Source organism: Saccopteryx leptura, chromosome 1, assembly GCF_036850995.1.
Source record: "Saccopteryx leptura isolate mSacLep1 chromosome 1, mSacLep1_pri_phased_curated, whole genome shotgun sequence".
NCBI lineage: Eukaryota > Metazoa > Chordata > Mammalia > Chiroptera > Emballonuridae > Saccopteryx > Saccopteryx leptura.
The window spans coordinates 260,115,350-260,139,455 of record NC_089503.1 but is presented as its reverse complement, the minus strand read 5'-3'; the positions used below and the strand labels follow the sequence as shown (position 1 = coordinate 260,139,455).

At 51.5% G+C, this 24,106-nt stretch overlaps 1 protein-coding gene across 1 annotated transcript in view; it reads left to right on the top strand.

Moving 5' to 3' along the window:
• ELL (elongation factor for RNA polymerase II) overlaps positions 1 to 24,106 on the top strand; it is an 80,994-nt gene that overhangs the window by 45,477 nt on the left and 11,411 nt on the right. Inside the window, exons 2-6 of the mRNA XM_066350271.1 lie at positions 5,412 to 5,459; positions 12,483 to 12,604; positions 12,889 to 13,052; positions 15,313 to 15,575; positions 21,776 to 21,900. Of these exons, the coding sequence (XP_066206368.1) occupies positions 5,412 to 5,459; positions 12,483 to 12,604; positions 12,889 to 13,052; positions 15,313 to 15,575; positions 21,776 to 21,900 (722 nt within the window). The remainder of the gene's footprint in view (positions 1 to 5,411; positions 5,460 to 12,482; positions 12,605 to 12,888; positions 13,053 to 15,312; positions 15,576 to 21,775; positions 21,901 to 24,106) is intronic.

The window sequence follows — 24,106 nt, the reverse complement described above, 5'->3', positions numbered from 1 at the left end:
ACTGGGGGGCTCCAGCTGAGCCAGTGACCCATTGCTCTAGCCAACAATCGTTGGGTCATGTCTATATGATCCCACACTCAAGCTGGAGACCTGGCGCTCAAGCTGGTGAGCCCGCGCTCAAGCCAGTGACCTCGAGGTTTCAAATCTGGATCCTTAGCATCCCAGGTCGACACTCTATCCACTGTGCAACCACCTGGTGAGGCACATTCCCCATTTTTCTCTTCCCGCATTGCCATCTTTCCTACATGGCTTCTTCATCCAGGTGATCCCCCCCCCCCCCCCCCAGACAGGGAGCTGCCAGGGAAGCTGAATGATTGCAGGATGCAGATGTCCCTCCCCTGTTGCATTGAGGCCTCCTCACTGCCTGCTCCACCAGGCCTCCCTGGTGCAATGCCAGCAGTGATGCTTGTCCTGAGCAGCTCCCAGTGTCATCTCTGTTTGAGACTAGTGGGAGATGGTACAATGCCATACAGGGGCTTGACAGGGCCTTTGGGAGGGCTGGGCTTCCTGAGGGCCCCTCCGTGCATGCTGCTCAGGAGAGACTGCAGTGGACAGCTTGGGCCCTGGGGTAGGGGGGGGTGTATGACTTCTGAGCCTGTACTGCGAATGACATAACCCCCAGAAGTTCTGAAGAGAATTGAGGCATTACTGAGATGTTGCCTGCAGTGCTGTTCCTGGTGCGTATCCAGGGAAGTTGCATTACCTGTGGTTTGCTAATTTTGGTGTGGAGGCCAACCCAGAAGCTGCTGAGGCAACAGGGAAATGGGTAATAGACCCTACTGGTCCCGGGATGCTACCCTTCCATCCTGCTGTGTGGATAAGGTAACAGGCCCCCCACCAAACCTTATGAGCTCTCTGCCCCTGCAGGGAGCAGCCATCCAGAGCATGATGGCCATATTTCCTTCAGAAGCCCCTGAGCCTTCAGGATGGCCTAGCTGCTGGAGTCCCAACCAGGCTGGGTGGGTCTGGGAGTGATGCTGGTCCTGCTGCAAAGGAACCTCTGATTCAGGCTCTGGCTGCTCACTCAGAAGACATGTTGGTGCCAAACCCACCTTCTGGGGGGCCCATGAGCTCTGGGTAACCCCTGTGCCTCCCACACCACCACCGCCTTGCATTTGCACCATACCTTCCCACATTTAGTGCTGTGTCCAAAGCCTATATTTTGTTAATGATTATCTATGCCTCAGACTGGCAATGATCTTTTACAGAAATGTAACTTACTCTTCATATTCATACACATTTCACTGTGCCTAGTGCTCTTGATCATCTGTGAGACCCATTTGTCCATTTGGTCTCACTCTCCCTTCTCCTGAAGAACTTGCAGAAACTTTCTTGCAGTGCAGATCTGCTGCAAACAGAGTTTCTTGGCCTTTGTCTATCTGGACAAGTCTCTATTTCATTTTCTCTTTTCACTGGATATAGCATTGGCGGGGTTCTACCCTCAGTTCTCTAAAGATACAGTTGTTATCGATGCCCTGATGGGATAGCTCAGTTGATGGGAATATCATTCCAATGTGCAAAGGTTGTGGGTTTGATCTCTGGTCAGCACATACAGGAACAGATCGATGTTTCTGTCTCTTTCTCTTTCTGTTTCCCTTTCTCTTTCTCTAAAATCAGAAGAAAGAAAGAAAGAAAACAAAGAAAAGAAAAAGAAAAGAAAAGAAAGATGGTACCTGTTATTGTTAATGGCTGTAGAGAGATAGCCTGTGGGAGTCACCCGTGTGCTTGTGTGGTAGTAGCAGTGACGTGTTCTGTTGTTGACAAGGGCTTGATCCTGCTGGAGGGAAGAGACACCAGACAAGCCCATGTGGCCAGGAGCTTACCTTTTCAATGACATCCTGGCTACAGAGAGACACATAGTTGAGGCTAGCCCTCCCAGAATCACAGTAAAAGCCTGGGCTTTAAGGCCTCTTGGCTGACTTCTCCAGTGCGAAATGTCTCATTCTCAATGCCTTTGGGAATGAGTGACCTTGAAAGAAAAGAGTCTTCCAGATAACTTGCTACCAAGCCAGTTATATGCTTCATTGGATGGTCCATAGGGAGTGTGTGGTTGGGGAGGGCAGACTAGGACGTGTGATTTCTGGGGGTGCCCTGGTGGAGTTCCATCTGGAGAGGTGCACCTTTCATAGTTTCTCTCCCTCCTTACCCTAAATCCTGCCTTATGTCATTGCCATCAGCATGGCCCCTGTCCCCCAATCCTCTGGAGCGCAGAGGTCTTGCTGTGTGCAGATGGTACACATGGTGCTTGAGTTAGCCCTGGCTGACCCGTATGTGGAGATCTGGTCTGAGAGATCTGAGGATAAAAGAGGCAAGCGCCATGTGCTCTCTCTCTACCACTATGGTGTCCTAAATCTCTACTCTAGCTTTGAACCTGCTGTTCCGTCTGCCAGAAACACCCTTCCTTCCTGGTTTTGATGATCTGATGTCAGCAGAGAACTCATAATAATGACAGGCAGGGCCGCTTTGCCGCAGCATTGCCTGTGCTCTGGTATTCTGATGTCTCTGCTTCCCTTCCACCCACGTTATATGACTCGGATGTTAAACATGGCAGACAGACAGGAATCTCTCCCTGCCTGTTTAGGAATTTTCTCTGTGTTCTGTGATGTTGCTGAAAGTCCCCAAGTCGTCAGTAAAGGTCTCTATGGCCCTCATCTGCTGATCTAGCACACACTGATTTGCTTTCTGTCTCTTTAGTTTTGCCTTTTTTGGAAACATATATAAATGAACTCACAATGCGTGGTGTCACATGTTGATGCCTCTCATATAGCCAGTGGTGTCGAGGTTTGTTCATGTTCTATCCATTGGGGGTTTGTTCCTTTTATTTGTTTGTTTATTTATTTATTTGTAGTTTTCCGAAGCCAGAAATGGGGAGGCAGTCAGACAGACTCCCGCATGCGGCCCGACTGGGATCCACCCGGCACGCCCACTAGGGGGCGATGCTCTGCCCATCCGGGGCGTTGCTCTGTTGCAACCAGAGCCACTCTAGCGCCTGAGGCAGAGGCCACAGAGCCAATCTCAGCGCCTGGGCCAACTTTGCTCCAATGGAGCCTTGGCTGCGGGAGGGGAAGAGAGAGACAGAGAGGAAGGAGAGGGGGAGGGGTGGAGAAGCAGATGGGTGCTTCTCCTGCGTGCCCTGGCTGGGAATCGAACCTGGGACTCCTGCATGCCAGGCCGACGCTCTACCACTGAGAGAATTTGTTCCTTTTTATTTCTGGGCAGTGTTCTTTTGTTTCTCTGCCCACCAACTGATGAACATTTGGGTTGTTGCCACTTTGCAGTACTAAGAGTAATTCTACATGCACATTTATGTATCAGTTCTCATATGGATGTATCTTTTATTTCTCTTGGCTAATTCCCAGGAGTAGAATTTCTGGGTCATGTGGTAACTCTGTGTTTAATCATTTTAATTAATTGTTTTCTTGTTTTTCAAGTGAGAGGAGGGGAGATAGAGAGACAGACTTCCACATGCACCTCAACTGGGACTGATTGGGCAACCACATCTAGGGCTGATGCTCTGCCCATCTGGGGGCATGATTGCAGCTGAGCTATTTTTAGCACCTGAGATGGGGGTTCCATAGAGCCATCTTAAGCTCCCAGGGCCAATGTGCTTGATCCAGTCAAACCATGGCTGTGGGAGGGGAAGAGAGATGAAGAGAGAAAGGGGAGGGGTGGAGAAGCAGATGGTCACTGCTTCTGTGTGCCCTGACTGATGATCAAACCTGGGATATCCACACACCAGGCTGACACTTCATCCACTGAGCCAATACAGCAACCACACAAGTGTATGTTCTCACCAGCCATGGATGAGGGTTCTGGGGTGTTGTTCATCTTTCTTGTTCTAGCCCTTTTGATAGGTGCACAGTCTGCACTTCATCAATGGGTAACAGTGCTGAGTGGCACTTGCTCGGTGGCCATCTTTTCATGTTTTCTTTTCATCTCTCTAACTGAATTCCAAACAAAGAACACTTAGATGTTGTGTTTCTAAGGGCCATGCCAGAACAAGAACCCCACCGGTGCTGCACTTCTCATCCTCTGACCAGCAGCATAGGCAGGGGTCTGGTGGTGGTCATGGATTGGGTCAGCTGGTTCCAAGTGTGCTTTGAAGGGATCCTGGTCCCTGTCTCAACAGCACCGTGGCCTCTGTGCGTTTAGGGGCTGGTTCCCAGTCCCAGAGCAGAACAAGGGACTGAAGGATGTCCCTTTGTGACAGCATAGCAGTGTGGGGGGATATGTTTGGAAGTGTGGTTTCTGGAGTGTTAGATCCCCTGGAGGGAAGTGCTACTATACAGAGTGACCCTGCAGGTCTACTCCAGACAGCAGAGTCTTTTGAGATTTTTGACAAAAGTGGGGGCTCCTGGTTAACAACGGGGGTGCATGTGTGGCCCTCATGTCCAAACTAGCAGAGATGTGTTTCTCATATGCCCACAGCCATTAATCCAGCAGCTGACAGATCCCCAGGCTCTGAGAGATCAGCCACCTATTAAATCTTGGCTTGTTAGTTGCTTCTCTCCATGAGGATGGAGCCACTCCACTCCTCAGAGCTGCTCTACCTCCCCAGGGCCTGCTGTGAGCCTGACATTCTAGGTGAGAAGCTGACAGGCCAATCACTAAGGGAGGTATGGTGGTGGGGATGTTGGGGGGAGTTTTTCTCACTCTAGGGCCAGGGTGGAGGGTCACTGGTAGAGGTGGGAAGGCCCAGCCCCCTGCTGCCATGCAGAGGAGGTTGATGGGAAGGAGATAAGCTGGCACAGGGGTGGATTTGGGCCCTGTGGGTTTTGGGGAATAAGGGAGCGGGTCATGGTGACAAGCCAGGATCACACTGTGGGTGGCATCTACTACACTAGGTGGGTTCTCTGGGCCCAAGGTTAGGAGAGGAAGCACAACCCTCTATCTGGATCCTCATTCTTTCTTAAAAAGAAATTCCACCAAAGGCTGATTTCTGAACAGCTGATGCGTATTTATTTGGAATTTTATACTAAATGTTTTTTTTATGACATTTGGAAATTCTGACTCCCCAAGCACATCCTGCCAGTGGTGGAGGGCCACAGTAACTTCATCAGCCTGCCTCCTGGCCAGTGATGCTTAACCACCCTGATTTTCATTTGGAGGTGGTGTCTCTGAGTCAGAGTAGCCTGGGCTGATGATAGTTTTGGCAGACCAGTAAGGGACTGCCCGCTGGCTGTGTCTCCAGTCCTCCACTCATGTACCCTCAACTTCAGCTCCCATGCCATTCAGGAAACTCCTATTGATCCTTCAAAACCCTACTTGAGTTACCTTTCCTGTAGTTTTCAAATGTGTGTGTTTTTTCTTACCTTTCCTGAACACACAGTCCTTACCATGTTCCTTAAATAACTGGAAGTGATGCTCCGGATTTCTAGGTATCTTCATTGACATTTTTTTCTTTTTTGCAGGATTCTGTTTCACTGAGACCATCAATTCAGTTTCAAGGAAACCAAGGGGTAAGTTGTTTTATGTTCCTCATATTTGAAATTGTGGGACTGGTACAGTTGGGGCCTATCTTGACTTGTAGGGCCCAGCACTAATTGGGTGCAGTGTTTGGTCCCATTCACCTCACTTATTCGAGGCCAGTCCCCATGCCAGGCTGAGCTCTGCCTCTGGATGTACCCAGGCTGGCCCTGGGGCCCATGGGGTCCACAACAGGCCATCCACAGGCAGAGAAGAAAACTGTCTAGTGGCCCCCCAGAACCCCTCTTTTCCTTCCTGTAGCAGATTTGTACCTGGCTACCAGGCCCCCAACCCCCGTTCTGACCCTGTCTCGGAGCTAATTAAAACCTGTGGCCCCAGAGCCCAAGCAGTATCCTCTCTCCATCTCTTGGGTGGGGCAATTGTCTCCCTGTATGTACCCAGGACCATGAGTGTTTGTTTTTCTGGTACTGGGTTGGAGAGTTATAGAAACTCAGCACCCCCATTTGATGCTGAAATGTACTTTATTCTAAATTACCATGTTAACAGAAAAATCAGGGAATGAAAGAAAGGGCAAATTGTTCACAGTCCTTGCCCTTCAATATTAGGACCACCCCCTAGTACCTCCTACCCACCAAACACCACCAGTTTTTTTCTAGTCTTTATTGCAAGTCTTTTGTTTTTATCTGAGGAGTTGCCACATGGATCTGTTTCCACCTGACGGCCAGCTGTCTTATAAAGAACAGAACTTTGTGTTTCACCCAGCCAAGGTGTTCCATAGAGGGAGCCTTTAGGAGATGCACGTGTCAGCGTGTGCGCATCCAGAGATACCAAGATATGCTTGTGGGGTATGCAGGAGCCTGTGCCATGATCCACAACAGGATTTCTTCCTCTTCAGGGAGACTCAGTTTCCCTCTTTAAGACCTTCAGCTGATTGGGAGAGGCCCACCCAGACCATTGAGGGTTCTCTCCTTTACTTAAAATAAAGAAGAATCACAGATGTCACTGTCTGTAGAACACCACACATATAAGATAAGCACTTGTGGTGTCACTGGGGCTGCGGCCTAGCAGGGGGATATACAAACTGACCATCACATCTATACCAGTCAAGGTTGGCAAGACTCCCCAAAAGGGCCAGACATCTCCCAGCCCCCTATGCCTCCTCGGGGGCATCTGTGCTTCCATTGGTCCCATCGGAGTCCTGTGGTCACCCTTTTGCCACCTCCTTTTATCTTCCTTGGGACATTTCGCTAGGGTTATTGGGGGGCTGGCCTGGGCTTACTGCCAGATAGGCCCCATGGCTTCCTCTGGTGGCCTAATAACCCTGTGCCCTCAGTGGTCAGAAGATGAAGCCAGTGCACAGAAAGGGCTGGGCCACTGTGGTCAGTGTTCACTTTTCAGCAAAACCCCACATGGCTACTCACAGATCCTCTGTGAGGTTCTCCTGGGCTGTGTCCTGTGTCCCCCAGATTCCTGTGGAAAGCCTGAGAGCCACATTTATTCCAGATGTGGGGTTTCACCACTTTAGTTTTAGATTTATGCTTTACCAGCTTTTTCTTCCTCCTGGGCTTTCTTTTGATTAATGGAGTTTCTAGAAGATTTTGGCGCGGAGTTGCTGTGTTGCAGCTCCAGGTAGGCCAGGCCAAAATTCTCCGCTAGGAGGCTCTTCCATGTGTGAGCCTGTGTGAGGGCTATTGGCTTGTGTGAGAAGGGGTGTGCTGTTTTACCCAGCTTGCCACAGGGGCAGGCGCTGGGTCTGCCCTCGTGATAGCTGTACCTCCTCCTCCTGGGCATTGATGGGATGTGTCCCCTTACCCCCTAAAAGATATGAAGGGCCAGTCTGGTGCCAGGCTGCATGTGCATGGTCACTCAGACTGGCAGGGAGGAGGCAGGGTTCCTTGGCTCTACTCTCCCTCTTCTGGTAGTTCTGTTGCATGTGTACTTCTGGGCCTGCATATTCCTGAGAAGTGAGGAGGGGGCTTTGCTTTGTGTATAACACCTGCAAAGTTAGAAATGGAGCAGGAGGTGGGGTGTGGATAGGGGAGCAGGAGACCAGCAGAGCTGCACAGAACAGGCTTATTAGGGACCTGGGCTGATTTGATGTTCGGGGACCCACTCCCCAGAGGCCTGAAGATTGAGACTCCGTCTGTAGGTTCCTTAGCTCAGGGACCTTTGTCAACCCTGGCCAGATAGTTCAGTTGGTTAGAGTGTGGTCTTGGAGAACAGAGGTTGCTGGTTCAGTCCCTGGTCGGGGCCCATACAGGAACAAATTGATGTTCTTGTCTCTCCCTCTCTCATTAAAATCAATCAATATATATTTTTTTAAATTGAGAAGTGGGTAGGCAGGGAGACAGACTCCCGCATGTGACCCGACCTGGATTTTTTACCTGGCAAGACCCCTGCTGGGTGATGCTCTGCCCACCTGGGACCATTGCTCAGCAACCAAGCTATTTTAGCAAATGAGGCAATGCCTTGGTATCATCCTCAGTGCCTGGGGCCAATTTGCTCCAACTGAGCCATGGCTGTGGGAGGAGAAGAAAGAATAAAGAGAGAGAAAAAGGGCCCTGGCCGGTTGGCTCAGCGGTAGAGCGTCTGCCTGGTGTGCGGGGGACCCGGGTTCGATTCCCGGCCAGGGCACATAGGAGAAGCGCCCATTTGCTTCTCCACCCCCACCCCCTCCTTCCTCTCTGTCTCTCTCTTCCCCTCCCGCAGCCAAGGCTCCATTGGAGCAAAGATGGCCCAGGCGCTGGGGATGGCTCCTTGGCCTCTGCCCCAGGCGCTAGAGTGGCTCTGGGCGCCGCAGAGCGACGCCCCGGAGGGGCAGAGCATCGCCCCCTGGTGGGCAGAGCATCGCCCCTGGTGGGCGTGCCGGGTGGATCCCGGTCGGGCGCATGCGGGAGTCTGTCTGACTGTCTCTCCCTGTTTCCAGCTTCAGAAAAATACAAAAAAAAAAAAAAAAAGAGAGAGAGAGAAAAGGGGAGGGGCAGGGGTAGAGAAGCAGATGGGTGCTTCTTCTGTGTGCCCTGACTAGGAATTGAATCCCAGACTTCTATATGCCAGGCCGACGCTCTACCAATGAGTCAACTGACCAGGGCCAAAAATGTTTTTATAAATGTTAAAAGAAAAAGGGAACCTTGGTCAGTTCTCCCACTGTCCCTCAGCCTTCTCACCCACCACCTTATGGGGACCTTGTCCACTTAGAGGGTCGTGTGCAAATTTGCATGGCTTTAGGAGAACCAATGTACTGCCCTGGCTCCCGCTGCCCTTCCTCCTGAGATGGGAAAGTGGTGCAGCTGGCATAGGGTCATGGCATCAGCACACCTCCTGGGTGGGTGTTGAGCCGGTCCCAGCCACTTCCCAGCCTAAGCTGGGAGTGCCACTGGATCTAGGCTGTAGAGGTGTGCAGCTGGGTCCTGGGTTGGCTGGTTCCTTGGGACATTTCCACAGGGGCTTGGGCTTGCTGCCAGACTGGGCCCATGGCGCCCTCTGGTGCCCACGGTTACCCTGTGCACTCGACCTCATCCACCACATTGGAGAGAAGGCCCCGCCCCACCTGTTCATTTGCCAGGAACATGTTTGCATCTGTGTTCGCTGCACTCAGAAGCTCTGAGCTAGCTGACTGGCCCTTTGGGGATCACTTTTGAGTTGTTAACCCTTGACAACTAGTGAAGTACCCCCACCTGACCAGTCCCACTCTAAAACTCTTCAGTTGAAAAAAGGAGAGGTAGGGTTTTGTCCAGGGATGCTCAGTTCCTTGGCATTTGTCTGGGATGCAATTTCTAATTTCTAGAACAAGGTCTGACAGGGCTGGTCATAGGCCTTTGACCAGTGTCTGTGCATTTAAGAGCCATATCTGTTTAAGATCGAACCACAGGGTTTTATTGCTGTGTCATTGATGACAGGGACAATTTGGAAACATGTGAAAAATGTCTCTAGAATGGGGATTTTGGAGTGGGGAGATATTGTGCACCAAAGTTGAAGAATTGCCAAGAAGACCCTGGGAGCCCGTGGGGGCAGGTGAGGGTGGAGCATTGCTCTTCTGAGCCCCGTGGAGAAAGAAGAGAAGGTGCTTAGAATGGGCCCTTAATATGGAGACGGGGAAGTGAGTCCTCCTGACAGTTCAGCAAAAGAGGATTCTTTGCTCCAGGAAGGTGTATTCAGCTGCAGTAGTAGCTCTCCCCAGAATGTTTCCCTGGGAATGAAAATGTTGAAGAAAACTGTCAGTCTCTGAAAACCCTCTGGCCAGAGAGGACCTGGTCAGTGATGTTTGGCTCCTGTGCCCATCTATTTTCTCTTTTTGTTTGAATGGAACATCCAGCGCTCTCCCCAAACATGTCCCTTCTACCACCACCTGGGACTTGAATTGTCTTCAGAGCTCCCACCTGCGCTACATACGATGACCTGGGGGAGGGCAGCAGCTGACTTGGGACGGTTTCAAAGGGAAGAGGATGTGAAAGGCTTCTGGCTAGAATCCCACTGACCACCGCAGTGGATTCACCACCTACTGCGGGCCTCAGGCCTCAGAGGCACTCAGGGCATCTGGGATGGGACGAGCATGTTTACTGCTTTGATTTATCTTGTCACACAGATGCTTGTGAGCTCCCTCATAACCTGGTGTCAGATGTGCCCAACCTGCTATACTCAGGCCAGCTGAGGGCTATATGCTAGCTCTGGGGCAGCCGAGACTCCGTCCAGAGGGCACACTCGTGGCTGCTGCATTTCAGGCCATGTCCTGGAATACATGCCAAACTCTTCTGGTGCAGAGATAGTTGTGCGTTCTTGGGTCTTTTGTGCCCAGCTGGCTGGTTTCCCTGCTGGTTCCCAGAGACTGATAATTGTTAACCAGCACCCTTAATCCACAACAACCCATTAACCAGAGGATTCCATAGCAACGGTGCCACAGAGCTGGGGTGGACTCCTAGTACACCTCCCTCCCACCCCTCCAGCTGTCCTGAGGATACCAGCCACAGGAAGCCTCTTTGTGTGTTCCCCTGTCACTAGCAGGTATAGGCTTTTGGTTTCAAACCCTGTGTCACCCATTGTCTTGTACAGACCAGTCTCTGGGCTCTGTGCTGGGCCATCCTCTACTGCAGGATGAGTTTTGGAAGTGGGCATATGTGCCTGGGTGGAAAAGACCCACACAGGGTGAAAGGGTCACAGTGAAGTGTCCCCTACCTTCTGCCCAGGAGGAAGCATGGGGGCTGCTCCGTGCACAGGCTTGGGTCATGCGGCTGTAGCATGGTGACTGGGCCTCTGTGCACACGGCCTGGTCCTACTGTCAGCAGAGGGGTGTTCTGAAGCTGTGATGAAGGATCTTTCTACACCCTTGTCCTTGAGCAGATATCCCCTTGCCTGGGGCAGCCTAGGTGCAGAGTTCTGATTTGAGTCTGAATCCGGGAGCATCCTTCCTACCTGCCTGCCCCGGTGGAGTCGAGTCTGCCTCAGAGCTGCAGGAAACTGGTGGATGGGGTAGGAAGGATGGGAAGCACCCAGGGCCACAGCTCCTTGGGACTCAGGCTAGATTCCTCTCCCTTCCTCTCAGGGATGACTTTTTTTTTTTTTTTTACAGGGACAGAGAGAGAGAGAGTCAGAGAGAGGGATAGATAGGGACAGACAGACAGGAATGGAGAGAGATGAGAAGCATCAATCATCAGTTTTTCATTGTGACACTTTTTTTTTTTTAGTTGTTCATTGATTGCTTTCTTTTTTTTTCTTTTCTTTTTCTGAAGTTGGAAACGGAGGCAGTCAGACAAACTCCCGCATGCGCCCAACCGGGATCCACCCGGCACGCCCACCAGGGGGCGATGCTCTGCCCATCTGGAGCTTTGCTCTGCCGCAATCAGCCATTCTAGCGTCTGAGGCAGAGGCCACAGAGCCATAGTCAGCGCCCGGGCAAACTTTGCTCCAGTGGAGCCTTGGCTGCGGGAGGGGAAGAGAGAGACAGAGAGGAAGGAGAGGGGGAGGGGTGGAGAAGCAGATGGGCGCTTCTCCTGTGTGCCCCGGCCAGGAATCGAACCCGGGACTCCTGCACACCAGGCTGACGCTCCACCACTGAGCCAACTAGCCAGGGACTGATTTGCTTTCTCATATATGCCTTGACTGTGGGCCTTCAGTAGACCAAGTAACCCCTTGCTGGAGCCAGCGACCTTGGGTCCAAGCTGGTGAGCTTTTTGCTCAAGCCAGATGAGCCCGCGCTAAAGCTGGCGACCTTGGAGTCTCGAACCTGGGTCCTCCGCATCCCAGTCCGATGCTCTATCCACTGTGCCATCGCCTGGTCAGGCTCAGGAATGACATCTTAATGGGGACTGACACCCTCTGCAGCCACTGTCCCATGAGCTGAAATAGAAAGATGATGCCTGACGAGGTCCCTCCAGACCAGAACTGGGTGAGGGAAAAGATAAGGAAGGGCAAGGAGGAGCCACCAGTGTTGGTCTCAGGTTTCCCAGAAACTCCTTTTCATTTTATGGACAGGTGCATAGGTTTCCTGTCACATTCCCAGGCAGCTACGTGCAAGGTGTGCACTGGGATGTGGTTGTGTCTCCCTGATGAGCCTCTGAAGCCTTGCTCATGGCCACAAAGTGGTAGACATTTAGGTGGAATCTGTATCTCCATGGAGGAGGCAGAGAGGAGGTCACTAAATGGGAGCAAGGGTCGGGGCATCTTGGCTGCCCCGCATACCCTGCAGTCTTCTTACACCCATCTTGTCTCATTTCACCTTTGAGGGTGTCCTGAGCCACTTGTTTGATGGGTGGAGAAAGTGAGTCATGCCCCGATCTGGATGGAGTTCCTACCTCCAGTTACAGGTTGAGCACTCTGTGCTCTTGAGACAATGATGCCATCACTCTTCCCTCCTACATGGAAACAGAGGACCCTGACTATTGCTGGGGGCAGGTGATGGGGGCCAGTCTTGGATCCTCTAACTGCCAGGAAAGCAGAGGTGTGTTTTCTTGCTGTGAGGGTTGCGTTACATGGACAGGTGGGGTCCAGCAACTGGCCTGTGCCATGGTGCCCTCCATGCTTTGGACTCTCAGTGACACCCTCCCCATGTCTCTGTGCAGCACATCTCTATCCCTCAACCTGACTGCCCCTCAGAGACTCGGACCTTCTCCTTCTACCTCTCCAACATTGGCCGCGACAGTCCCCAGGGAAGCTTCGACTGCATCCAGCAGTATGTCTCCAGGTGAGGCCCAGAGGGGGAGCCCTGCCTCCCCAAACTCCACCCTGGGCTCCTTCCATGCCTTCTCTCAGATGAGCCCCTCGGGCTCCTTTCAGTGTGCCCAGGATATAGATCCTGGTGTTGTGCCTATAGCCAGTGGCCTGGGTCAGTATGTGCCCTGTGGAAACCATATGGCTCCATCAGTGCTAAGCCCTGTTTCTTGGTGGGGGAGGGAGATCTCAGTTCCTGAGACCATAACTCCCCGTTTCCCAGGTGTTCATTTAGGTTCCTGGCCCTTTGTCTTACAGCCATGGGGATGTACACTTGGACTGCTTGGGTAGCATCCAGGACAAAATCACTGTGTGTGCCACTGATGACTCCTACCAGAAGGCACGGCAGAGCATGGCACAGGCTGAAGAGGAGACGCGAAGTCGAGGTGCCATTGTCATCAAGCCCGGAGGCCGCTACTTGGGTGAGAATGGGGGCCTGAGGCTCTACTTGTTTGGGGGATCATACCTGCCAGGCAGTTTGTTGGGGGAGCAAGAGGCATTTAGGGTCCATCCAAGCCAGAAGCAGGAGTGATGGGTGATGGGTGTGGCCTGGCCCTTGAGTAGGACCAGTCAGGTCCATGTCAGGTCAGAAAGAAGTTCCTGCCAAGTCAGCTGGGGGCTATGCCATGTGCTGCCTCCAAACCTCCATGTGGACTCAGGGCCCAAGAACTGGAGGAATTTGAGTCAGTGGCCTCTCCCAGGCTGCAGCCTCAGGGATCTTTACCCATCAGGGACACAAATGTGCATGAAGGCAGGGTTGCTGTATCTCCTCTGGCCACCACCTGCCCAGCTGACTCCTCTGAGGCCGAGATGGCTGGCCTGATGCAAACCACCAGACACATCCCTCAGTGGCCTGCTACTGTGCTGGGGCCGGCGACGGACCCCCAGATTGAGACCTGGAAAGAAAGGCACTGAGCTCTGCTTGCCTGGGAGGCTCCAGCAGCTCAGCATCTGCTCAGAAATCATTTTGGTGAAATGGAGACACTGACAACGTTAAATATGGGGAGAAAAGTATAGTTTATTAAGAAAGCTTATCATCTTGGCTGCAGCCTTCTCACATCCTGGACCCAGAGAGAGTTGAAAAGTTGCCAGAATTTATTGCTAGGGAAGGAGGGACATTAGTCCAGAGAGGCATGACCCCAGCTTACAGCAAATGAGGACCTCGATGGCTTTGTGGGGTTTTTCTTTTTAAAGAAATGGCAAGAAGGCCTGACCTGTGGTGGCACAGTGGGATAAAGCGTCGACCTGGAAGTGATGAGGTCGCTGGTTTGAAACCCTGGGCTTGCCTGGTCAAGGCACATATGGGAGTTGATGCTTCCAGCTCCTCCCCCCCTTCTCTCTCTCTGTCTCTCCTCTCTCTCTCTCTCTCTCTCTCTCTCTCTGTCTGTCTCTCCCTCTCCTCTCTAAAATGAATAAAAAAAAAAAAAAAAAGAAAAGAAAGGAAATGGCAAGAAGGTTTCAAATCCCACCAAAGAAAGCCTGGTTTTCTTGGCTTAGCAATGTGATTGGCTCTGAAATTCCAGACGTTGATGCAAGAGTTGGTTCTGCTGGTCAGTACAGAGCCTGTCCTGGTGGACATGACTGCCCACCACTGGGAGCCGAATCCAAAAGTGCTTCTTCACCCGCTTGCTTTTAACTCAAGATACAAACATACTCATGTTTTAGCAGTTTCTGGGTCCTTCAGCCAAAAACTTGGTCAAGATTTGTCTTACTGAATTGCTTTGTATACAGTGAGGGTTTTTGCATCAGGTTTTGTTCTGATGGAAACACTCATCTGGCCTCTTAGGATGCTGACGGGCACGTTCAGCTGTGTCTGGTCTCTCCCCACCCATGTCAGGTAGGTCTGCTAGGGACGGAGTCATACCCTTAGGATTTGTAAAGCACTTTTTCCTGTGTTAATCTGACAAATCAGATTTGAGGGATAAGAGCAAAAAGAAGTCATCGTGGAGAGTTTTTTGGACCAAGGAATCAGGGTACACACTGACCTCACTCAGCCATCCACATTTCCTTGGAGTCAGAGGTGTCATCCAGGATGAAGTTAATGACTTTTTCCCTCCAGAGTGGAGGGTAGCCATGCTGGACCCCATCGTCCGAAGCAGGAGGATGGGGAGCTGCCTCTGGGGCTCCAGGTACAGCCACATCTGCTGAAGGAGCGAGCACTTGGAGCCACAGCTGGGGAGCTGCTAACACTTTGGGTTCTCCAGAGCAGCTGCCCAAGTGGCTGTGACACTTTTATTCCCTTCTTTTTCCTAAAAGAGAATGGCAGATCCCAAGGGGCAGCACAGGACTATGAAGTGTAATCTCAGCACCTGCCTTGGTCCGCCATTTAACATAAAAACGGTTCATAGACTAGCCCCTTCTTCTTATGGTGGTTGGTGTTTTTGGTCCCCAGGATTTAGGTTGCCCATGATAAAGTCATTATGGCCCTAAACATGCTGTACTTCTTGCGGCTTCCACTTCTGAGCCTGCAGTGTCCAGTGTGCTGTGTGTGGTCAGCAGGTGGAACTCTCGGCCATCCTGGATCCCCACCAAGTAGGCTGAGCTGGACATGCAGGGATGTGGTGCTGTTGGCCATCACTTCCCACACTCAGGAGCTTGGTCTCAGCCCCAGGCAGTGGGACACCATACTCCCTCACCCCCTCCAATCCTTAATTTATTATATCACTCTGGTTCTCCTTGCAGGCAAGAAGGTTCAGTTTAGGAAACCAGCCCCAGGGGCAATGGATGCTGTGCCCTCCCGGAAGCGGGCAACCCCCATCAACCTGGCAAGTGCCATCAAGAAGTGTGTCAGTGGGGGCAGTGGAGTGTCTCAGAGACCTTTCCGTGACCGGGTGCTGCATCTTCTGGCACTGAGGCCCTACCGGAAGGCCGAATTGCTGCTGCGGCTACAAAAGGATGGCCTGGTGCAAGCAGACAAGGATACGCTGGACAGCCTCCTCCAGCAGGTGCATGCTTACACTGGGCTGGCACGGGTGTGGGGATGGGATCCAGCCAGCTAGCCTATGGGCAGCCTCTGCAGATGGGCTGGACACACAGTGGTCTGGGAGTGTGGCATTTACTATCTGAGGTTCTTAGGGGTCAGCTCATAGCAGGGCCAGCACTGCACTCCTTGACATCTGCTAACATATAGGCAAGTGGGTACCGCACAGGAGATCCAAGACTTCAGTTGCATGAGTTTTTAAGAATTGATTGAAACCAGGGAATGCACACTCATTAGGTATTGAGAACTCAGGCTCATCAGGTGGGCCTGCCTGCCACTTACCAGCTGTGACTCTGGACAGGAGGCTTCACTTCCGGACCCTGTAGTTTGTATCTGTGGCTGGGGCATGAACGCAGCACCTCTGTGGGGCTTAGGGCTTACCTGGTGGAACATGGAACTTGCAGGTCAAGTCTGCTATTAAGAAATAGCTGGGGGCCCTGGCCGGTTGGCTCAGCGGTAGAGCATCGGCCTGGTGTGCGGGGAACCCGGGTTTGATTCCCGGCCAGGGCACATAGGAGAAGCGCCCATTTGCTTCTCCACCCCCCCCTCCTTCCTCTCTGTCTCTCTCTTCCCCTCCCGCAGCCAAGGCTCCATTGGAACAAAGATGGCCTGGGCGCTGGGGATGGCTCCTTGGCCTCTGCCCCAGGCACTAGAGTGGCTCTGGTCGTGGCAGAGCGATGCCCCAGAGGGGCAGAGCATCGCCCCCTGGTGGGCAGAGCTTCGCCCCTGGTGGGCGTGCCGGGTGGATCCCGGTCGGGCGCATGCGGGAGTCTGTCTGACTGTCTCTCCCCGTTTCCAGCTTAAAAAAAAAAAAAAAAGAAAGAAATAGCTGGGGCTTGACCTGGAGGTGGTGCAGTGGATAGAGTGTCGGACTGGGATGCAGAGGACCTAGGTTTGATACCCCGAGGCTCACCAGCTTGAGCCCAAGGTTGCTGGCTTGAGCAAGGGGACGTTCAGTCTGCTGTAGCCTCCCAGTCAAGGCACATATGAGAAAGCAATCAATGAACAACTAAGGTGCCGCAATGAAGAATTGATGTTTCTCATCTATCTCCTTCCTGTCTGTTCCTATCTGTCCCTCTCTCTGTTTCTGTCTCTTGTTACAAAAAAAAGAAAGAAAGAAAGAAAGACAGCTGGGGGCCTGACCAGGAGGTGGCGCAGTGGATAGAGCATTGACCTGGGACCCTGAGGACCCAGGTTCAAACCTCTGAAGTTGCCAGCTTGAGCACAGGCTCCTTTGGCTTGAGTGTGGGATCATAGACATGACCACATGCTCGCTAACTTAAGCAAGGGGTCACTTGCTCAGCTGGAGCCCCCTGGTCGAGGCACATATGAAAAAGCAGTCAGTGAACAACTGAAAAAATGCTGCAACTACGAGTTGATGCATCTCATCTCTCTCCCTTCCTATCTCTCTTGTCTTTATCTTGTTCTCATTTAAAAAAAGAAAAAGAAAAAAGAATCAATCAGCTTGGGGCTTTGAGCTAGTGTGGTGAGCCCAGTCATTTTCCCACCTCTGGCTTCCAGGGCTCCAGGAGGTAGCTGTAGGACCCCTGGGAAGAGGTTGATCCTCCCAGGTTTCCCTCTACCATCTTACATGTCTTCCTGCTTTCCATCTCTGATACTCTGGGCAGTTACCCAGCACCTCCTGTGTCAGAAAGTCCACACCAAGATGGTAGTATATCTGAGGGTGAATATTCATGTCTGCCAAGTTCTTCAGGGGCCTCTCTAGGTGTTCATTTACCCTTTCCTAAGTGCAGCCCAAGGCTCTTATGAACCATGCAGCACATTTGCTAGGAGGATGTTGGCATCCGAGCTCCAGCTAGGGTCCTTCATTACCCTTAGCACCCCCACCCCTCACACACAGTTGCTGGAGAAGGGCAGGGATGGGGAAAAGGGTCCTCTGCGATCTTCCCCTGCCTAAAAGATGGAGCTTCGTTCCATGCATGGTTGCAGATCTGGGCTGGGGCCCATGGATAGTTCCCTCCCCACTCTTTACCTTGGAAGATATCTCCTGTGTCCCAGGGGCCTTGGTACTTGCTGACATTTCACATCATCAAGACATTGGGGGCTCCCATGTGTACTCACTGGGTATATTTGTGTGGATTTGGCCTCCTGAGGTACCATCCCCCGCTCATAGGTTGTGTTGGCAAGCACCAAATAGCGATTTTTCTTCCTGACAGTTCAGGAGTTGGCTCGGGGGCTTGCCAAAGCATTCAGAAAGCTTTAGAAACAGGAACTTTCCCAGGGGGCTCAGTTCCTTGGAAAGTAAAATGTATCGGCCTTGTCCTTGGGGAATTAAAGGGAAGCATATGGAAGGCCCTTCCCCTAGGCTGGGGGCCCCTGATCCTTTTTCTGTAGCACAGGGAGACCAAGGCAGGGCTGAAGGAAGTTTGATGGAGTTGTCAGATGTGTCAGAGACAGAGATCTCAAAGTGCTGATACAGACCTGCCTGGAGCACCTGCTGTGTTTCTGTTTCTCCTCCCCCTCCCCCCTTTCTCCTCCCCCTCCCCCTTTCTCCTCCCCCTCCCCCCTTTCTCCTCCCCCTACACTTCCCCCTCCTCTTCCCTCTTCTCCCCCTTCTCCTCCTCCTCCTCTCCCTCCCCCTCCTTCTCCTCCCCTTCTCCTCCTCCTCCTCCTCTTCCTCCTTCTTCTCTTTTTCTTTTTAGAGAGACAGGAAGGGAGAGATATGAAAAGCATCAACTCATAGCTGTGGCACTTTAGTTTTCATTGATTGCTTCTCATACGTGCCTTGACCAGAGGCTCTAACCGAGCCAGTTACCCTGTGCTCAAGCTGGCAACCTCTGGGTTTCAAACCTGGGACCTGAGCATCCCAGGTCCCAAGCTCTATCCACTGCGCCACCATGAGTCAAGCTCACCTGCTCTGTATCTAACCCCTAGACGCTCTCATTTCTCCAGGCCCTTCTGGAACTAGAGAGGCACCATGCTGGGCTCTGGCTTCTCCACTTACCTTGGGTTGGCAGCCTCCTAGAGGCAGCCTAGCTAGCGTCTGCAACCAGATTATCTTCCTTGTGCCCACTCTCTCTGATTTTTCTTGAATGGCCCATCTGCCTTGTGCTTCTGTGTTCACTACCCAACTAGTTCTGCCCAGTGATTGTGGGGGGCAGCAGGATCCTATCAGCTAGCAGTGGTCGGCAAACTCATTAGTCAACAGAGCCAAATATCAACAGTACAATGATTAAAATTTCTTTTGAGAGCCAATTTTTTTTTTTGTATTTTCTCTGAAGCTAGAAATGGAGAGAGACAGACAGACTACCGCATGCGCCCGACCGGGATCCACCCGGGGCGTCGCTCTGCCGCGACCAGAGCCACTCTAGCGCCTGGGGCAGAGGCCAAGGAGCCATCCCCAGCGCCCGGGCCATCTTTGCTCCAATGGAGCCTTGGCTGCGGGAGGGGAAGAGAGAGACAGAGAGGAAGGAGGGGGGTGTGGAGAAGCCAATGGGCGCTTCTCCTATGTGCCCTGGCCAGGAATCGAACCTGGGTCCCCCGCCGCCAGGCTGACGCTCTACCGCTGAGCCAACCGGCCAGGGCGAGAGCCAAAATTTTTTTTTTTTCATTTTTCTGAAGCTGGAAACGGGGAGAGACAGTCAGACAGACTCCCGCATGCGCCCGACCGGGATCCACCCGGCACGCCCACCATGGGGCAGACGCTCTGCCCACCAGGGGGCGATGCTCTGCCCATCCTGGGCGTCACCATATTGCGACCAGAGCCACTCTAGCGCCTGGGGCAGAGGCCACAGAGCCATCCCCAGCGCCCGGGCCATCTTTGCTCCAATGGAGCCTTGGCTGCGGAAGGGGAAGAGAGAGACAGAGAGGAAAGTGCGGCGGAGGGGTGGAGAAGCAAATGGGCGCTTCTCCTGTGTGCCCTGGCCGGGAATCGAACCCGGGTCCTCCGCACGCTAGGCCGGAGAGCCAAAATTTTTAAACTTAAACTATATAGGTAGGTACATTCCTTATCAAGGTAGTGCCCACACGTGGTATTTTGTGGAAGAGCCACACTCCAGGGGCCAAAGAGCCGCATGTGGCTCGCGAGCCTTGGTTTGCTGACCAAGAAGCTAGGGGAAGGGAAAAGTCCCCAGGAATCCTGTGGGCTGCACCTCACACAGGCTGGTTAGCCTCCCTACGTGACCAGGTATCAAATGAATAGCACTGACAAAATTGTGCTTTTTAAAGGATCCATATCTTGCCTGACCAGGTGGTGACGTAGTGGATAGAGCATTGACCTGGGACACTGAGGACCCAGGTTTGAAACTCTGAGGTCGCTGGCTTGAGCACAGGCTCATCAGCTTGAGTGCAGGGTTGCCGGCTTGAGCATGGGATCATAGATATGACCCCATGGTTGCTGGCTTGAGCTCAAAGGTCACTGGCTTAGCTGGAGCCCCCCAGTCATTGAATACCTGAAGTGCCGCAACTACAGATTGATGCTTCTCATCTCTCTCCCTTCCTGTCTCTAAAAACAAAAACAAAAACAAGAAATCTTTCTTCCTTCTTTGGAAACATTTAAAGCAGAGATTTAAGGCCCTGGACAGATAGCTCAGTTGGTTAGAGCATTGTCCCAATGTGCAGAGGTTGCAAGTTTGATCCCCAGTCAGAGCACATACAGGAACAGATTGATGTTTTTCTCTCTCTCAATACATTCACATTTACATTTAAATCAGAGCTTTAATGCATCTGTCTCCAGTGCTGTCTCGCTCTCAGAGAAACCCATACTCATCCTCATGAGTTGGGAGTGTTGTGGGGTGGGATGCTTTTCTGGAGAGTATGTGAGCAAACTATCTACATAAAAATGTTCAGAGCCTTTGACTCACTAATCCTACTTCTGGGAAGCTGGCTGAAGAAACAATTGCCTGCATGGAAGAGCCTGCACACAGTGAGGTCTGTATGTGCTAGAGACACTGCAAGCATATCAGCGTCCAACAGAGAAATGTTTGAGTAAATCAGTGGTTCCATTCAGTGGGATAGTACTCAATTGTGAAAAATGCTCCTTGTGGAAATTGCTGTGATATGGAGTACTCTTAGAACCCAGCAATAGGGAGAAATAGCAACACACAGCTACATGCGTGTGTGCATGAGACCAGGGCGCCCAATGAGACAGTACAGAAGTGTCTGTTTTAGGGCAGCAGCCTTGACAACTTCCAGCACCCTTAAGGCAGGTGGGGTTTTTTTGGGTTGTTTTTTTTCAGAGACAGGAATGGAGAGAGATGAGAAGCATCAATCGTTGTGACACCTTAGTTGTTCATTGATGTGCCTTGACCGTGGGCCTTCAGCATACCGAGTAACCCCTTGCTCAAGCCAATGACCTTGGGTCCAAGCTGGTGAGCTTTTAGCTCAAGCAGGTGACCTCGGGGTCTCGAATCTGGGTCCTCCGCATCCCAGTTCGACGCTCTCCACTGCGCTACTGCCCAGTCAGGCTTAAGGCAGGTGTTTTAAATCCATCTTTAAAAACCACTCTGGAGACCGACTCAGCCTTCATTAACCAGTGCTGGTTAACGAGCAGAGCTGGCTGATGCATGGAAGATGGGCTCAGTCTGGCCCCTGGAGTGCCCCTTACCCGGTACCCCCAGCCTTGGCCTACTCTGCTCCAGGAGCTGCAAATCTTAGAGGGGTGTCTTTGTCCATTTGGGCTTCTGTAACAGCCCTATGGACTAGGCAACTCAAACAACAGACATTTACTTCTCTGAGTTCTGGAGGCTGAACATTCAAGATCAAGGTGCTGTTAGATTGGGTGGCTGGTGAAGGCCCTCTTCCTGGTTCATAGACATTTTTACACTGAGTCCTTATGTGGCAGAAGGGGCGAGGGAACTCTCTGGAGCCTCTTTTATGAGAATACTAATCCGTCATGAGAACTCTACTCTTATGACCTAATTAGCCTCTCAAAGGCTCTACCTCCAAATACTGTCACATACCATAACATGAATTTGGGGGACACAGACACACTCAGTCCACAGCACGTGGGAGGCTGGTGACAGGGTCCATAGATGGCAATCTCCCTTTTGGAGCCAGTATGGCCTCAGCAGCTGTAAGGTCTGTGAATCTGGACCTGCTGCAGAGGAGCTGGGGGTAGGTTGCTGTCCTTTTTCCTTCTTGGTCTGTCTTCATGGCCCCCACCCTTCAGGCCTCCTACAAGATGGTACTGGCTCTGTGTTGCAGGTGGCCAATATGAATGCCAAGGATGGCACTTGCACACTGAAGGACTGTGTGTACAAGGATGTGCAGAAGGACTGGCCTGGCTACTCAGAGGGAGACCAGCAGCTGCTGAAGCGCATGCTTGTCAGGTAAGGCCACCTCTCCTGGGCCTGGGGCACATCACATCCCCAGGATGCTGGGGTGGCCTCGCCTAGTCCCAGAGGCCACAGGGCCAAGAGCTGAGTGGGAACTCTGGCCATCTTCCCCACAGCCTGGGCAACCCACCTTTGCCTCCCGCTGCCCACCCCCCACCCTTCCCATTAATCTTCTGCCTGGAACCCTCAATTCCTCCAGGGCTTCTGCTTAAAAGGCTGGACCTCCTTCTTAGAATGTGAAACAGAAACAAACTATATCAAAGCACCCCACAGATGTACTGAGCAGGTTAATTAAATGTATCCCCTCTAGTGCTAATTGGACTAGAGGTCCAGAGTGACCTAGGGAGCTCTGGGAAGAGTGGTTAAGTGGCCTGGTCAGCCAGCAACTGATTCCTTCTCCACTGATGGAGCTGGCGAATCTGATTATTCTTTAAGTGATTTCTCAGGGACTTGGAGCTCTTTATGAAGGATATTTTGTTGTTGTTTTTTAAGTTCAGCTCTTTAAAGCAATAATTGTATCTGGGATGCAGAGCTGAGTTGGGGCCACTCTAGGTGAACCTCAAGTTCTTCCTCAGCCCTTCAGAACACTCCTCTTTGAGTCACCAGACTTGAGGCCCCTGGCCCCTGTTCTGGCTATCTGAGATCTTTGGGCACTGGGAGCTGAGTGAGATGGTCCCTATAGAAGAGTGCACTCTCCCATGTCCCTTCTCTGGTGGTCTTCTGTTGCGCCAACTAAACATGTCAGGTAGGCACTGTCCCATCCTGCAGATGTTTTCATTCATCACACAATTTTTGGTAAAAGGTTTAGTGTTGAAATGGCTGATTACCTTCACCCAGATGCTTTGAGATGGGAAGGGGCACTTAAGGGGCACAGTGAGGCTACTCCTGTCCCTCTTTCCTTCAGAGCCTCTCATCAAGTGCCTGAGTTCCCAGACCCCAGGGTCTTGTCTTCACTGAGCTCCCAGGAAGGGGCATAACTGAGAGCAAGTAGCCCATGTGCATGTTTGCATATGAGTGTGTGGACATATGGTTGGTAGGAAACAGCACTCAGAGTTTCCCCACCTGGCCCTGTGCACATCCACATAGACAACCTCGCAGGTGATCTGGGGTAAGGGGGGGGCACCGTGGCCTCATAATCTGAAAACTCGCCGTCCTTGTTCATGTGCACTTGTGAAAAGGTCTCACTGTCCTTCCCTGTGCATCCTCTAATTCTCCCTCTGGGGCACTGTGCTCCTAGACTCTTCCCATTGTCTTCTTTTTTTCTTTTAGATTTCTTTGGCTTCTCTCATTCTTTCATTTTGGCCATCATTTCTAGTTCCCAAGTCCTTTCTCATTGCCTTATTGTAGCATTGTGTTCTTATCCACAGGAGTGATGCCATTTTTAGTTTACTCTAAAGATATTTTTAAAAATAATAGCTTTATTGAGTGAGATACAATTCACTTAACACAAGTCACCCATTTAAAATGTACAGTGTATTAGTATATATTTGGTCCCTTCATAGTGTCGTGCAGCTGTCACCTCTGTTTAATTCCAGAACAATTCCATCACCCCAAAGGAGACAGTCCTCATTGACAGTCCCTCCCCCAGCCCCTGATAATCACCAGTATGTTTCTGTCTCTGTGAATGTGCTGGTTCTGGATATTTTATGTAAATGGGATCGTATACCATGTGGCTTTTTGTGTCTGGCTTCTTTTACTCCTAGTAATATTTTTAAGGTTCATCCAGGTAGTAGCCTCCTGGATGTCAGTATGTCAGTGTTTTATTCCTTTTTAAGGCCAAATAATATTCTATTATGTGACTGGACCACATTTTGTTTATTCATTTATCTGTCAGTTGACACCTGGATTATTTCCACTTCTTGGTATGATTGTGCTGCCATGAACATTTGTGTCCAAGAACTTGTGTGGACGTGGATTTTCAGTTCTCGCAAACACATACCAAGGAATGGAATTGCTGAACCATATGGTAATTCTCTGATTAACTTTTTGAAAAACCACTAAACTCTTCCTCAGTGATTGCACCATTTTACATTCCTACCAGCAGTGCACAAAAGTTCCACTTTTACCCTGACCGTATATAGTCAGTTAGTTAGAGCATCATCCCAAAGTGTAGCGGTTGCCAGTTCAATCCTTGGTCAAGGCATATACAGGAACAGATCAATGTTGTCCCTCTTTTCCTTCCTCTCTCAATAAATAAAAA